The sequence below is a fragment of the Camellia sinensis genome, unplaced genomic scaffold, assembly GCF_055761805.1.
Source record: "Camellia sinensis isolate YWXY unplaced genomic scaffold, ASM5576180v1 Unanchor4, whole genome shotgun sequence".
Classification (NCBI taxonomy): domain Eukaryota; kingdom Viridiplantae; phylum Streptophyta; class Magnoliopsida; order Ericales; family Theaceae; genus Camellia; species Camellia sinensis.
In genome coordinates this window covers 10,672,633-10,688,868 of record NW_028129277.1, presented here as the reverse complement: position 1 = coordinate 10,688,868, position 16,236 = coordinate 10,672,633, and the positions used below count along the sequence as shown (strand labels likewise).

The 16,236-nt window shown below is 33.8% G+C and overlaps 1 protein-coding gene across 5 annotated transcripts in view; it reads left to right on the top strand.

Moving 5' to 3' along the window:
• Positions 1 to 7,881: 7,881 nt before the first annotated feature.
• LOC114259356 (uncharacterized) overlaps positions 7,882 to 16,236 on the top strand; it is an 87,485-nt gene continuing 79,130 nt past the window's right edge. For 4 of the 5 annotated variants that reach the window (XM_028199413.2, XM_082912716.1, XM_082912717.1 and 1 more), the window contains exons 1-4: positions 7,882 to 8,319; positions 14,118 to 14,252; positions 14,681 to 14,760; positions 15,004 to 15,087. In XM_028199413.2, coding sequence (XP_028055214.2) covers positions 8,161 to 8,319; positions 14,118 to 14,252; positions 14,681 to 14,760; positions 15,004 to 15,087 — 458 coding nt within the window. In that variant the 5' untranslated portion in view covers positions 7,882 to 8,160. Of the gene's footprint in view, positions 8,320 to 8,427; positions 8,569 to 14,117; positions 14,253 to 14,680; positions 14,761 to 15,003; positions 15,088 to 16,236 lie in introns of all 5 variants that reach the window. The other variant, XM_082912718.1, reaches the window with a different exon arrangement.

Here is a 16,236-nt window from a genome sequence, read left to right as displayed (position 1 = left end):
AATACACCTAAAAAATAAAACAAATTTGTGAATAAATATTTCCAAAAATTTAAAAATATTTTAAAGATTTTTAAATTGTAAGTTCACATTTATTTTTTTAAAAAAAATTTCAGGCAAAGAAATTTGACTAATTCAGACGTTTAGTCGGTTGATCAGCCTGGTTTTTATTTTATTATTATTTTTTTATGTTTTTACTTTTTGTTTTGGAATAACAGTAAATTATGCAACTCATAAAAGTCGAAGTGACAACTCCTATCAAGTTGATGCATAATTGTTCAGGTCATAAAAGTTGACGTGACAACTCTGATGCACTGTTGTTTACAATAATTTCATACATACAGCTACCATGTGTATATATGGTATAAATATCGCATCATATCACAACAAAAGTTTAACAGGTATTTCGAGCGATATCATCATGAGATATACAGTGGTTGATCTATATTAAGCAATGGGTCGCTATTGGGTTGCAGATGGAGATGAATTTGAATACCCAATAAATCCAAATTTGTGTTACTCACGTGCCACCGTCAATACCATGAGAGCTGAGTAGGAATTTCGCAAAACTCGATCAAATGTTCTCGTTGAGCTATGTCTTGAAGTTAATCTTAAATTTCCTCGCCGGTTAGCCATGCGTATGCCAACTGACACTCCACAGTTGTTGCAAAGGGCATTGCATCGTATCCGCGACGAGGTTAATCGCATGACCCAACGTTTGCACAGGTCCGGACTAATGAAGACCGCAAATGAGCGTGCCGAAGATGGGTTAATGGATGATACACACCAGTACTACGCCTGGAGCATGGATGTTATGTATGAATCTGATATTGAGATGTCAGAAGATGATGATAATGAATGAAATTGTTTGGATGAACGCCCAAACCATTTCTGTAATGCATGCAATTTTTAATGCTTATCCACGACTTATCAATGAAGGGAGATACTTCAATTGTTTTCGAATAGTTCTTGTAATTCTACCTTTACTTTCTCTCCGTTATTGTTATTTTGAAGAACGCTACTTGAACTAGACTTGCATGATTTCATGCATTATTGATGTGGAATATATTAATGAGACTTAATGAAGTACATGTTCATATAACAAATAGTTGAAATACACGTTTAAGCTAGATGAACAACAAATATATATGTCTACAATTTGTTTTGTTATCATTGGTTTGTACATGAAAAGAAGACAGTGAATGCAATCATTCAGAAAAGTGAAAGAAAAGGGAAAACAAAATTATGTGTTTGTTTAGATATTTATTTTGTTTTCTTTTTATTCATATTTCTCCCCATAACTATACATTATGCAATGTTTACATTTTTTTCTTCCATTTTTTTGTATAAAATTTTTACTAACCTATAGCAACACAAGTGGTCCTCCAATCTCGCTCAATAATAAAATCCTATCAATTCTTATCCTTTTTTTCCTGTTTTCCTTTTCAAATCATCAAAACAAGTAAGAATAAAAAATTGTAAAATTATATTTTTTGAATAAATAAGTATGACACATTTACATCATCTGTACAAGTTTGATTTACAAAAATTATAAATAAAATAAACTATACACTCCACATCACACCCGCTAATGCCCCCCCAGTCCCACAACCCCGACCGTGGACCTCCCTCCTCGGTCTCTTGCGATAGACTCTCTGAATATCTGGCTTCCCCAATCGTAAATGCATATCCTGTGGAGCCTGTGAGTGTGACCCCCCCTCTACTGCATGTGCTGCCCCTGATCCTGTCTGTGGCGGAAGATCGGATATTACTGTGAGCTGTGAAACTCCATCATCTGGTGCAACTGTATCACGATCTGCAGCTGGAGCTCGACCTCTGCCTCTGCCCGCACCCCGACCTCGGCCGCGACGTCCGCCACGACCAAAACCTCGGCCTCTCCCGCGCGCTCTAGGGGGGCTCAATATGGGCCTCAGCATCAATGTGGGAGATGTCAGTGAGAACTGCGTCATGTGTGCTCATGGTCGCGGTCGAACTGTCTGGTGGTGGTAACTGGGTGGGTGGGGGTAACAACGTCATACATGTATCAGGGCGGTGTCCAATCAAGGTCAGGCACATAAGGTATGCCAGTATGCTGCGTAGGAAGTACGTCGAGGGAATCTGCAGATATGTATGGGGTAGTATGTGGTGGGGTGACTGATGTCGAAGGAGCTGATGTGGCAGGCGCTGAAGTGGAAGACGCTAACGTAGACGACGCTGATGTGTCTGGAGCAGCTACTGAAGTGTGTACACCGTAGTGGCCGTAATGCAAATGATCTCCCCGATGGGCAAGCTGGAATGCCTGGTACAATAACTCCTGGATCTCCGCAACGGCCTGCAAGGCATGTTGTCCATCACGTCTCAAATGGGCGTCCTCAGCCAAGTGAAACGACCTCCTAGCTCCAGCCACCTGAATAAACATTCAGATGTATTATTAGGCTACAGTTGACTGAAAGTAAATCAAGTATGATTTTAATAATTATCTGACACGTAATATGATACTCACCAATGCCTCAAGATAAGGCCTAACTCCTTGATATCTAGACTCAGACACGTGGCTCGAATTCCCGACTAGTAGGTGTGTATGTTGCCGATACCACAACATGTAAGGGTCGGAAGAGGGGATCACCTCATCGTTGTAGTCAGCCTGTACAATACTGTCCCGGCGGGCATCCCACAACTATATATAGGGCATATAAAACAGATGCCAGTCAGTGCCAACTCGGCCACGCCTATCAGTGAAGTGCAACTGCCATTCAGTATCGAACCGATCCGGCACGGACTACACCCGACCAAACTGTCGGAGGACACGATGAGGGAGATGCCACTCAACCACGTCAAAACAAATAAGTGGCACTCTCGCCATCCATATCTCCTGACCCAGTCGGCAGTAGTCGGGGAGTATACCGAGGACCCCAGCGTAAGGCTGCCAGATAAACTACAATGACGACAAATAAATTAAATTTTGCTTGTAAACTCAAAACATATACAATTAAGAAGACAACTAAAATGCAATCAAAAAATTTCATACCACGCCCTCGATCATCCGGTCCAGCTGGTCTCTATAAACTACCACTACGTGGGTCAGGACGACCTCGTGGCCCATGTCAACCCTCCACCGGCTACTTCGCGGTCTGGTGGGCAACTGCATGTCCCCCTCACCCATAGGAAGCTCACCAGGACCAACCGGTTGCCGCCTAGACAGGGCAATGCGAATCAATCTCTCCCATGCCCAAATCTGCAATAGTTTGAACACAATTACAATACTGATATAAAATAAACTATACACTCCACATCACACTCGCTAAATCTAAGTAATTTACATAAACTTATGAGTGTAAGTTGTTAATCTTATTACTTTGAGTGTAGGTAAACTTATGAGTGTAGGAAAATCCAACAATCTTATGAGGTAGGTAAACTTATGAGTGTAGGTAAACCTAACTTTACATCAAAGTAACAACCTACATCAAAGTAACAATATTTCTAATTTACCTAAATTTCTAATCATTACATAAATTATGAGTGTAGGTTGTGAGTTTATATAAATTATAAAGTGTTGGTAAACTTTATTTATACATAAAGAAATTTGATTTATACATATTCGTGACCGCGCTTGTAAGTAAAATATGTAAAAACGTGTTTTCAAAACACATTTTGAACAAAAATTCAAAACCAGCACTCACTTTTATTTGTCACAGACACTCACACTCTCTCTGTATCTCTCTCTCTAACACACACACCCACAACACTTACATTCACATGAAACATATATAATTTTTAATATATATAAATTTTATTTTATAAAATTCAGAACAATTAATTTTTTTTAATTTAATTTTTCTTTTCAAATAATTTATTTTATAACTGTCATAAATATAAACCTCAGGGGTGTCAATGTAATTTACCTAAATAAAAAAATTACATTTTAAGAATTAAAGTAAAAAAATAATCATTTTATATAGTTGATTATTATTTGCTATTATCAATTATTATTATATATATTTAATATTGGTCTGAATTTTACAAAATAAAATTTATATATATTAAAAATTATATATGTTTGATGTGAGTGCAAATGTTGTGGGTGTGTGTGTCAGAGAGAGGGATAGAGAGAGTGTTTGTGAGTGTCTGTGACAAACAAGAATGAGTGCTGGTTTTGAATTGTTTGTTGAATTTTTACATTTTGCTTAGAAGTGATTATTATCCACGGGTCAACAGTAAAACCGTGGTTTGTAACCACGTTTTCTGAAGATAGAAAGAATTACTTAACAAAAGCATGGTTATGTATAAATCAAATTTCCTTAATCAGATTTACTTTAAAAAAATAATTACTTCAAAATTTATGTATAAATAAAATTTCCTTAAAAGCGTGATTTGTAACCTAAACAGATATATCAATAATTTTGAATACGAAGACATTACGAAGATTCTTCTTTTATTTTTCTGTTCATATAATTTTATACTATAATTTGTATCAAGTATTGTATGTATTCAATGCGATTGGACAAAATTGGACAAGTCATACAAAAATCTTAAATCATAGTGTAACTTTTTCTATGAAATTATTATTTTTTTCATTGAGTTCAAATAACTCGATTGATGTTGTATGACTTGTTCTTAATTTTTATTTCAAACATTGTTCTCGCCATTTTTTAAAAGTGGTGGTCCAATTAGTGAGATTTATGGACAATTAAAAACAAGTTACTTTTATTTGCTCAAGCTTCTGCCAACAGGGACCTTAATGACAAAGTTATTTGGTAGGTTATTTCCTATGACATTATTCCCTAACTTAGGGAAATAACCTCATACGAAATAATGCAGGAAATAACTTAGGGAAATAACGTAAGAAATAACATAAATAAAAAATTAATGAGCTCTCATAATTTTAAGCAATATAAAAAACATAACAAAAAAATTATCGACCTGAATCGAGTTAAACTTGAGTTTCATTAATATTAATGAGCTCTCATTATGTGTTAAAAATTAGGTATGCTCCTTTCAGATCTCAAGTTGAACTCTCAGTATGTGTCATGTTTATAGGTATTAATTGAGATTTGTCGGATCTACGTGGAAGGGACGTTTGGTGTGGATTGTAAGATTAGTCGATAAATACGTAAACTGATTCAGACATCCGACTATCATAAAAAGTTAAAACTTAATTGAATAAACATAATGCAGGCACATAGAGAATAACTCAATTGGATAATTCAAGTAGGTAAAAATTATCGAGAATGACTCATTTTATAAATCAAATATTTTAATTTTTTCAAACATAATTCTTAAACAAATTTTTTTTTTTTTTTTTTATATCAAATGTTTTCATAATAGCATTTTCCATGATGACTTGAAAGTTCTCGTTTGGCAAAGAGGTAAAAAGTAATTTTTTGTGGATCAAATTATTTGACCCCTAATGTTTATATCAATTTTGTTGTGGATCACTTCTAAAAAGTCATTTATTTATATCAAATTTATAAAAGGGAATGTCATGAAATTTAAGGAGGAAAAACTCGAAAATGAAATTCAATCCTAAATGGGCCATGAAATTCAAGTAAACTATATTTTTTATATTTAACCAAAATTAGATTTGAATTTAGTGCATAAATTTAGTCAAACCAATTTTTCTTATCGTAGGGGCATGTCGCATCAATGGCATATTTTAAAGTTTTCTTTCTTTTTTTTTTGTTTTTTGGGTCAACATTCTAAGTAGTTAGATTTTTAATTTGTTAATAAAATTTTAGTGTACTACTAAAGGGTCACCCATAGAAAATATTAACAATCACAATCACTCTTTAAAAAAATGTAATAAGAAAACGAAAGAAGGCCTACACCGACATAAAATTCAATTATCTGACTTTTCTATTTTGCTATATCCCTATCTCCAAAATATATATATATATATATGTTCCTGGCCAAAATTATGAGAAAACTTCCATAACAATTTATTATCACAAATTTTGCTCCTTACTTTCTAATTTCTTATTCTTTCTTAAAAAATTAACATTTAGAACAAATTTTTTTTTTGTTACTTTATTAATTTTAAGTTATTACTACTCCATATCACCTAATTAATAATAATTTTTGCAGCCAAATTAACGTTTCTCTTTCTTATGTAATTAATTAACAGCATTAAAATTATTGTAAATATTTAGTTACACTTTAGCTGCATAGGACTAAGGTAATTTATTGGAATGAAAATAAAAGGGAATGGCATGATTATTCCTTAAATATGTTTTGATTAAAAAGAAAAATTTGTAGAAAGTGAAAGTGAAAGAAAAAAAAAAATAATTTTGAAATTTTGAAAGAAAGGGATAGAAAATTTTGAAATTTTAATTATAGATAATTTTTATGTAGACAAAATTAGATTTTCTTGTGTTTTGCCATGTTTTTTTTCCAATAAATTATAAACTTAGTTAGGATAATAATATACAAGAAAATTATTATTATTATAGATAATTATTTATTGATTATGTACAAATTATTTGTTCCTAAAAAAAATCATATAACATTATTAAAAAAATTTAACTTATCATAAATTTCTTAAACCCTAATTTCTGATTTCACAATTTAAAACCCTAACCCTAATTGAAAAATGATTTTATATTCATCAATTCAAAACCCTAATTAAAAACCAAAACCCTCATTTCTGATTTCACATTCAATAGAAAACCATAACCCTCATTTTCTCATTTCAAACATAATATTTAAAATTTTCTAAACAGATTCAACATTCAACAGATGTCACATTCAACAGAAATCTGATTTCACATTCAATAGAAATCTGATTTCACATTCAACAGATTTCACAATTATAAACATATTTAAGATAAATATAAACCATTCAACATTCACATTCAACAGATTTCTAAACAGATTTCACAAATATAAACCCTAACCCTATCCCTAATTTAAGATTTAAGATTTCACATTCAACAGATTATCTATAATTAAAATTCAACAAATTATCTATAATTAAACACATTCAACAAATTCAACAAATTATTTACAATTAAAATTCAACACATTCAACATTCACATTTAACAAATTATCTATAATTAAAATTTCACAAATATAAACCCTAACCCTAATTTATTATTTCTGATTTCACAACATTTTATTCACAAATATAAACCCTAACCCTAACCCTAATTTATTCATATTTTCACAAACACAAATGCAAACACAAATATATTCACAAATATAAACCCTAACCCTAATTTATTCGCATTAAAGTAGATGATAGAAGCCATACCAATGATAGAAAGACAGTACTGAATCAAAGGGAGCTCGAGAGAGAGAGAGCAGGGAGCACAGAGACAGAGAGAGAGGAGTCAGAGCGAGAGAGAGAGTAGTAAGACCGAGAGAGAGACAATAGGGAGCGAAGAAGAGGAATAGAGGAAATGTAACAAGCGTGAATGCAAAACATGGGGCTGGGAGATCATATATAGACTTTAAAATCGTGGTTGTGAACCACGATTTCACTTAATGAAAAAAGAATTTGCTAAAAAACGTGGTTTAGAAAAGCGATTTCAGAACAAATTTTTTTTGATAAAATCGTGGTTATAAACAGTAAGTTCAGAACAAATTTTTTTTTATAAAAGCGTGGTTTTAAACAGCGAATTCAGAACAAAATTTTTTTTAGATAAAATCGTGGTTTGTAACAGCGAGTTCAAAAGGAAAAAAATTTAATTAAAAACGCGGTTTGTAATCGCGATTTCTTAATCAAAGTCATTTTTTATAACCACGATTTTAAGTCTTTTCCACTTCTACGCGAGAAAGGCGTATATGTGTTGAAATCGTGATTCACAACTGCGATTTAATCTATTTTAAGAATTCTTTCAAAATTAGGCTTAGTTTGGAAATTGACTTACTATTTTGACTTATTTAAGGAAACTGCCCGAATTCTTATTCCGACCATATATTGGTTTTTTTTTCACCAAGCCCTCCATCGAAACAGACTGCAAGTCGCTTGCCCCTAACTTGGAACTCACAAAGCGTAGAATGGCTTTCTGAAGAGATGATCAATCAAAGCATCATCATCATCCCAAGTTTCACACACAAAACGCTTGTCTTACAGCTCTCCTATTAAACCCTAGAAAATTCTTCTCTCTCTCTCTCTCTCTCTCTCTTTAAAACCTAGTTTCCAAGGTAAGAAGACCTGTGTGTTAATGGCGGTCTCCGAGGAAGAATCTTCGTCTGCCAAGTCTCGATCGGGCTCAAATGGCGTCCACTATCTCGCCAAATGCGTCCTCAGAGGGAGCGTTGTTCTTCAGGTTGTCCAAGGCCACATTCGCTCTCCTTCCTCCAACGATGTTGTCTTCGGCAAGGTCTCTTTCCTCTTTCTCTTTCTAATTTCACTCTATTTGTGTACTTGCATACATTTATTCACTATACATACATAAATACATACATACATATACATGTATATATTGCAGTGGAGTTGATCGTTGATCAGGCTTCATTAGCCTTTATTATGCTGCATTTGCTGGCCGGGATATGGTCAGAAATTAAAAGAAAAAAAAAAGGAGAAAAAAAAAATTGAAAATTTTGAATCTCACTATGTGCCAATAAATGAGGTATGGTAAATTATCTTTGCTTTTGTATATTTTTGGACAATCAAGATGTATGAAAATTGGTCAGTTCTGAATATTCGGTTGCATGTTTCATTTTTTGTTACAATTGCCTTTTATATGTTGATACACATGACGGTGTGCAATTGCTTTTTCAGCAATGCTAGGAACAGAATTATTCACAGAAAATGTAATGGAAGGCTGTGATTAAACTTAGTTATGGAGGGATCCATATTCAGAATGAATCTTGACCTATCAATGCATTTTCTATGACCCATTATGAGTTTTAGTTTTGTGTTCTTAGCATCAGTGTTGCTTTTTATGTATTGGTACTCACATAGATGTGCAATTGCTTTTTATGTATTATTATTATTTTATAATCGGGTATACATGTAAAACCCCGACTAATCCCAAGACCCACACAAAACACCCCTCCACGTGGCGGGGAAATCTTAGGCTATGCCCACAGGTGTGGCCTAAGAAGCACGGATACTTCTACACAGGAAGTGTGTCCCGTCCGACATGACACTCTTTGGACACTCTTAAAAGCGTCTCTGACTCTTCTTCAACATGTTTTAATTAAAAAATCAAATGCATGACATCAAACATTTCATGGATACTTCTTGAACCCTCCAAATGCGACCTATATGATGAATTCCTTAATTATAACAATATTCTTCATTCTTCATAACACAACTTATGCATTTTAAATATGTTTCGAAATATTTATAAGATAAATAAATTATGTGTAATACACTGTTATATAATTGTTTTGCATTACTTAGAATGTAATAGCTATGTGAATGATATCTTGATGTTTAATTTATGAAATATGTAGCTTTTTAATGTAAATATATATTGTGTTACAGTCTTTTTTTATATTTATCTTTGAACAAATTATTCATATATATGACATATAATAAATTCATAAAAATATCAAACTTTAACATGTCCCAAGCGTGTCGTGTCTTGCATTTTTTGAAAATTGACGTGTCGGCGTGTTGGTGTTGATGTTGTTTCATCGTGTTGTGTCGTGTCATGTCTGTGTCTGTGCTATTGAGGGTGTGGTTTCTAAAGGATTGCATTTTACGTGTATCATGTAGATGTGCATAACTGCAATATGCATGTATATGGTGGCAGGTCAAAGTTTCTGTTGGCTGGAAGTTTATATAGATATTTCTATTGGGTTTTGACAGTTCAGGAGTATACCTTTAACAGTCTTTGTAACCAAAGCATGTTCATTGAATTGGTCATACCTACTCTTTTTCTATCAACTTTTATTTTCCAGTTGCTAAAGGAAGAATATTAAAGAAATCTAAAACAATTTTGATTGCCAAATTCACACCAAAGCGAAAGTGAATTGTAGGTTTATTTTTGTCACATAATGATTTTCAGTATAATATTAAACTATTTTGGAACATTGATGTGAATTGTAGGGTACATTGATGTGATTAGGGAGATGTATGAATGTGTGGTGACTATTATTAGATCGCCTGTTGGAGAGACAAGTGAATTTTCAATTACTGTGAGGTTACACCAATGATCAACCTTAAGTCCTTATCTTTTTACTTTAGTAATGGATGAGTTGACGAGAATTATTCGGGATGATGTGCCATGCTGTATACTCTTTGCAGATGATATCGTGTTAGTGGACGAGACTAGAAAATGAGTTAACACTAAGCAGGAGACGTGAAGAGAAACACTTGAATCTAAAGGATTTAGGATAAGCAAAATAAAGACAGAGTACATGGAGTGTAATTTTAGTAATAGTAGCAATAGAAGTAGAGGAGAAGTGAAAATTGAGAATTAAGAACTATTTAAGGGTAAACATTTTCATTATTTAGGATCGATTATCACAACGGTAGGAGAGATTGTAGTGGATGTGGTCTATAGAATTAAGGCAGGGTGGATTAAGTGAAGGAGTGCATCTGGGGTATTATGTGATAAACGAGTACCTAGACTAGACTAAAAGGAAAGTTCTATAGAACGACTATTAGAACAGCGATTTTGTATGAGATGGAATGTTGGGCAATTAAGAAACAACATGTAGATAAGATGAGTGTTTTGGAGATGAGGATGCTAAGGTGGATGTGTGGTAAGACTAGAAAAGATAGAATTAGGTATGAGTATATTTGTGAATGGGTAGGAGTAGCACCGATAGAAGAAAAGTTGATAGAGAATAAATTGAGATGGTTTGGTCATATATGACGGAGGCCAACAGAGGCAGTAGTGAAGAGATGTGATACAGTAACAGTAAATGAAAGTGTTGGGGGGAGGGGTAGACGTAAATTGACGTGGTTGAGTGTAGTAAATAGAGATATGAATCTCCTTAATTTGACTAATTGAATGACCGTTGATAGAGCCGAGTGAAGAAGAAGGATTCATGTAGCCGACCCCATTTGATGGGACTTAAGGCTCGGTTTGGTTTGGTTTGGTTTGGTTTTGGTACGACTATTTTTGTGTGTGGATAAGATAATTGTATTAGAAAAAACATTAAAGGGCCCAACCTTGTACACATGAAGTATATGGAATACGACCAAGAATAGTCGCCCAAAAATGTCTATATATCTACATCGATATACAACTCTCCCTAAAAGTCAACTAAGATTACAATGGAAAGTGAAGATCATATTTCATCCACAAAGACAAGGATGCCAACACAATCCCTGTGCAGGCATAACTCAAACTTTCTTTCCCCACTAAAGATCTGCAGTTCCTTTCCTTCTCAGTACACCATATAAGGCATGAGTGAGACATATCCTAAGGCTTCCTATCACCTCAAATCCTTTGTGCCAACAAGTAAAAATGCCCTTCATTGATCTAGTCCTAGAATTTTGAAGCCACGGGGAAATGCAATAAAAGATGGTTCACAAGCTCTTCGATCCTCTTACACATATAGCACCTAAGTAACGCGGACACATGACACAACATAGACATGGATACGGACACAAATATGTTGACATGGCGATTTTCAAAAAATGCAGGATACAATACGTTTGGGACACGTTAAAAATTTATATTTTTATGTAGTTTTTATATGTCATATATGAATAGTTTATTCAAAGGTAATGAAAAAAAGTAATATAACACTAATTAAAATAAAAAATTTATATATTTCATAACTTACATATCAAGATATTATTCACGTAATAATTGCATTCTAAAGAATGCATTACGTTGTTATTATGAAGAATTTTTTTGGGTCCTTTTTTGGGAAGAAATGCAAGGGTCTTTGAAGACAAATTTGGAGATTTGGATAACTTGTGGGTTGATGTCCATCTTTTGACATCTTTTTAGGTTTCGGTGGCTTTCCACCCTTTAAAGGGGTTCCGCTCTTTCTGATCTCTAGGGATTGGGTGTTAGTGTGCAACGTGAAGTTTCTTGTTTTCTTTTGCATTGAATTATACTACTTCTATTTTGAGGACTCCTTGTCCCCTTTTATACTTCATTTCTCTTTTAATAATTTTTTTTTGTTGCCGATTTAAAAAAAAAAGAAAGAAATTCATCACATAGGTCGAGATCGGAGGGTTTAGGAGGTGTTTGAGAAATTTCTTAGTTGTTGTTGGTATGAATTTAAATTTTTATTAACACATGTTGCACAAGTGTCGGACACATTTTTAGAAATGCTTGTATAGTGTCATGTCTGACACGACACGCCTCCTACATAGAAGTGTTTGTGCTTTTTAGGATGGCACCAATCCCCCAAGCATTTCCCTTCCCTCCTAAATTATCAATTGTAAGAATAAGCCTACTTGGTCACAGTCCAAGAGAAGAAAGCTTCCTTAGACATGGCTTAGGACTTGGCTGTTGACTAGCTTTGTACTTTGCAAAGTTGCAACGTTGGGCTGTCATGCGCCAATTTTTCAAAGATTTATTAGGCATAAACTAATTAACCTAAGCATGAGGTTTTTAATAAAAAAACTCATTTTCTTAATTAATTCTTTCTCAAAATCTTTTTTCTTTGTCAATTTTCAATTAATTCCTAAACTTTGGTTTATCTCATCAGAACGTGCCCAAAGGCCTATGATTGAATAGCATTAGAAAACATGTCCATTTTCCCTTTATTAAGCTTAATTTGACTTTATGTGACGAAAAGAAGTATTTTTGGGATATAACTGGCTTGCCTTGGGAAACGTGCCCAATCGTTATTTTAAAAGAATAATGGTTACATGTTTTTGAAAAATATGTGAAACATTCAATTTCTTGAATAAAGCTCTCCGGTACACATTCCCATGAAATGAAATAGAGCATAATATAATGGAGAAATTACAAACCCAAAGATTAATTAATACAAATAATCTGACAAAAAGGTATAGAGGCATGCATGACCAATTAACCTAGGGTCTAAACTTAACAAAATAAACTATGTCTTGATGCTCACATTGACGAGCATTTATCAGTACCCACACAATGCAGGGGGGTGTGAGTATTGACACTCACCTAACAATAATCTTATTTCTTACTAAGTAAACATGCTAGTGTAGTGTCAAGTAAAATTATGCAATCAAATGCCCAATGCCGAGATTAACGTACTTAATCTTATTAAGTCCATCTCATTTAATTAACTCACACTGAATAATTAGATAAAAGAAATGATCCAAAATCAATAACTGCCAACAGGGTGCTAATAAACTGCTAACAGGGCAATAAACTTGGCCTTGTGTTGATACCGTGTCCGAGCTGTAATAAATAAATATTGGTCCTACCTTGATCACACCCCAAGCTCACTACGAGCTGTGCGTCAGAAGAAACTCCATCCTCATACTACCACAGGCTACTACTCATCTAAACTGTGCAGTGGTCAGGGGAATAACCGGCATATAGTTGGATCCACTATCTTTCTTAAGCTTACTGGTCCACAATACCAGCTATAAGCCTATAACCTGGGCTATGTTCGTAAAATCAATAATACTAGGACTTGCGTGATAATTTGCTAGGCCAACTAATAATAATAAACTACACTCAAATAATATAGAAATAATAATTATCAGGTTTGGAGAATCCATCTCTCAAATCTCAATTTGGATCAGGCCAATGTGCGCACGATATGAGGCAATTGATGCATTGGGATTTCCAATTCACTAGAATATCTCTAAGTTAACCAGTAACACTGTATAAGAATAAAAACATCTAATACCGAGACCAATGAATCTATCTCTCGGATCTTGTGCTAGTTCGGGCCTGAGTGCATGCAAAACGAGATGATTGCTGCACTGCTTTCCACAATAAAGAAATTCTAATTTAATAGGATTGACCCTAGGATTATATTAACACAGTCTATTGGGCCTGGAGGGTCTGTCCCTCGAGTCCCATGTTGGCCCAAACCGAGATGACTGGATGTGCTTACAATGAAGAAAATGTGAGACATTTGATAGAACATTTAGTAAGACATTTGGGGTCCCTAGCATTACTCTACAATTAATTGATGGAGTTCTAAATTGAAATGAATAGGGAAACTTCTAGGCTTAATTGCATTAATCAAAGGTTTAAATTTTTCTCGGTCATTACATGTGCCATTCTAATTTGATGCATTGGTTTTAAATGATTTCTTTCAGGAGACATCCATAGAATTGGTTATAATCGATGACGATGGAATTGCACAATCCATCTGTGAGCAGCCTGTATTTGGCACAATAAAAGATCTCATCATTCTACCATGGAATGAGAAGTTCCATGCAAGAAGCCCACAGGTCTGTTAGTTCACTCAATTTCAATGAAATTTTGTTGAGATGTTTTTCTAGGTCCCCACGTACCAAAGTGAAAAAATTGTGGAATTCTTTGAAGAACAGTTAAATATATTTTACTGATTGAAAGTTCTTGCTTGTCGGAGGATGTGTTTCTCTATAATGCCGTTATCAGATTGTTCTGGATAGGATTCTCTCTCTTCTTTGCTTTTCATACATGATGGGATCTTGTCAATGATTTTTTACGAGATGCTTTTCTAGGTCTCTACTTGTCATAGTGGAATTTGAAGAGTTGTTGAGAGAGTAGTTAAATATATTTTACTGAAAGAAAGCTTTTTCATGTAGGAGGATGTATGTCTCTATAATGTTTATATTTATCAGATTGTTCTGAATAGGATTTCTCTTTCTCTCTCTCTCTCTCTTGCTTCTTGTAGATGATGGGGAAAGATCTTCTGGTTGTTATTTCTGATTCGGGAAAGCTCTCGTTCCTCACATTTTCTAATGAAATGCACAGGTCTTTGTTTTCTTGCTCTAACTTTTTACTTACCTCTTTTATTGCAAGAAAAATGCATGACCTCTGATGATAATATGTATATATATTTCCTGTTTTTTAAATGTCAACTTGCCAAGACATTCTTTTTTTTTTTTCTTCAAGGAAACTTACTTTTATATTACATAAAGCTTACTTTTATTTTATCAATCAAAAAAAAAAAAAAAAAAAAAAAAGCTTACTTTTATTTCGCACTTGTTGGAGTAGGTTTTTCCCATTGACACACGTTCAACTTTCTGCTCATGGCAACTCAAGGCATCAAGTTGGAAGGATGCTGGCTGTTGATTCTACGTAAGTGGCTTGTCTTGCTAAAATCTGGGAGAAATATTTATCTTTGATATTTGTACATCAAAAGAGGAATAATTTGACTAAGTTATTTATGAAACTTTCATGTGGTTACCTGCTAGTCTAGGCTTCATGCCCCCACTCTCAATCCCCAGCAGGGAAAATTACATTGACCTCCCCTAACGTTTAGCAAAATTGTAGGAACCTCCCCCAATGTTTCTAAATTGACAGAGACCTCCCTTATCAGGCATGTTTTCCACTCTTTTACCCTTAATTATTTATTATTGGGTAAATTACACTGCACCCTCTGAGGTTCGTTTATAATCCAAAATTTTTCTCACATTTTGGAAATTACACTCGCTCCTTATTAGTGCTTGTCTTTTAATGTGAAAGATAAACTTACTATATTATCCTTACATATTAATGCAAAAAGATATTAATATCCACACTTACCTATTCTCATCTTTCCTCCTGGGTTTGTAGGAAGGGAAAAATAGGTAATAAGGTAATTGTAATTTATTATAAGGGGGTAATAATAAAATTTAATATTTTCCATTAATCCCATTAAGAGGGGAGAGCACCCCTATTCTCATGACAACCATTTAAAAATTTTTAAAATTTTGTTCTCTCTTTACACCCCTCATATTACGGGTGCGTCTATTTACACACTACATTTAATCTCACAATTTTAACCTTAGGTAAAATTTTACCACAAAGGACAAAGGGCTATGATACACACGATTTGTATAATTACATAAAGGACAATAATAAATATAATACACATCAAGAATTTCAAACATTATTTACGTATCTTGTCTCTCAGGAATCGAAAAACCCTAAAACAAAAATCAAAAACCCTTAAAGAAATAACCAAAAATATACGTATTATTGAAGATTTTGATTGGATTCAATGATGGATGCACCTGACAATACTGGTTTGGAACAATGGAGCAAAGAAAAGGCTTTTTTTTTTCATTTTTTTTTTTCATTTTCGTGTGCTTGTTGAGTGGTAAACTGTTTGTATTAGTTCTGTTATCCAGAGGCGAATAATATATTCATGTTCAACTACCTACAACTGAACAAATTGTATATGTTTGGTTTCATAGTGTTGAACATACTCCAATTATTCGGTTTATAAGTATCGAACAAACACCA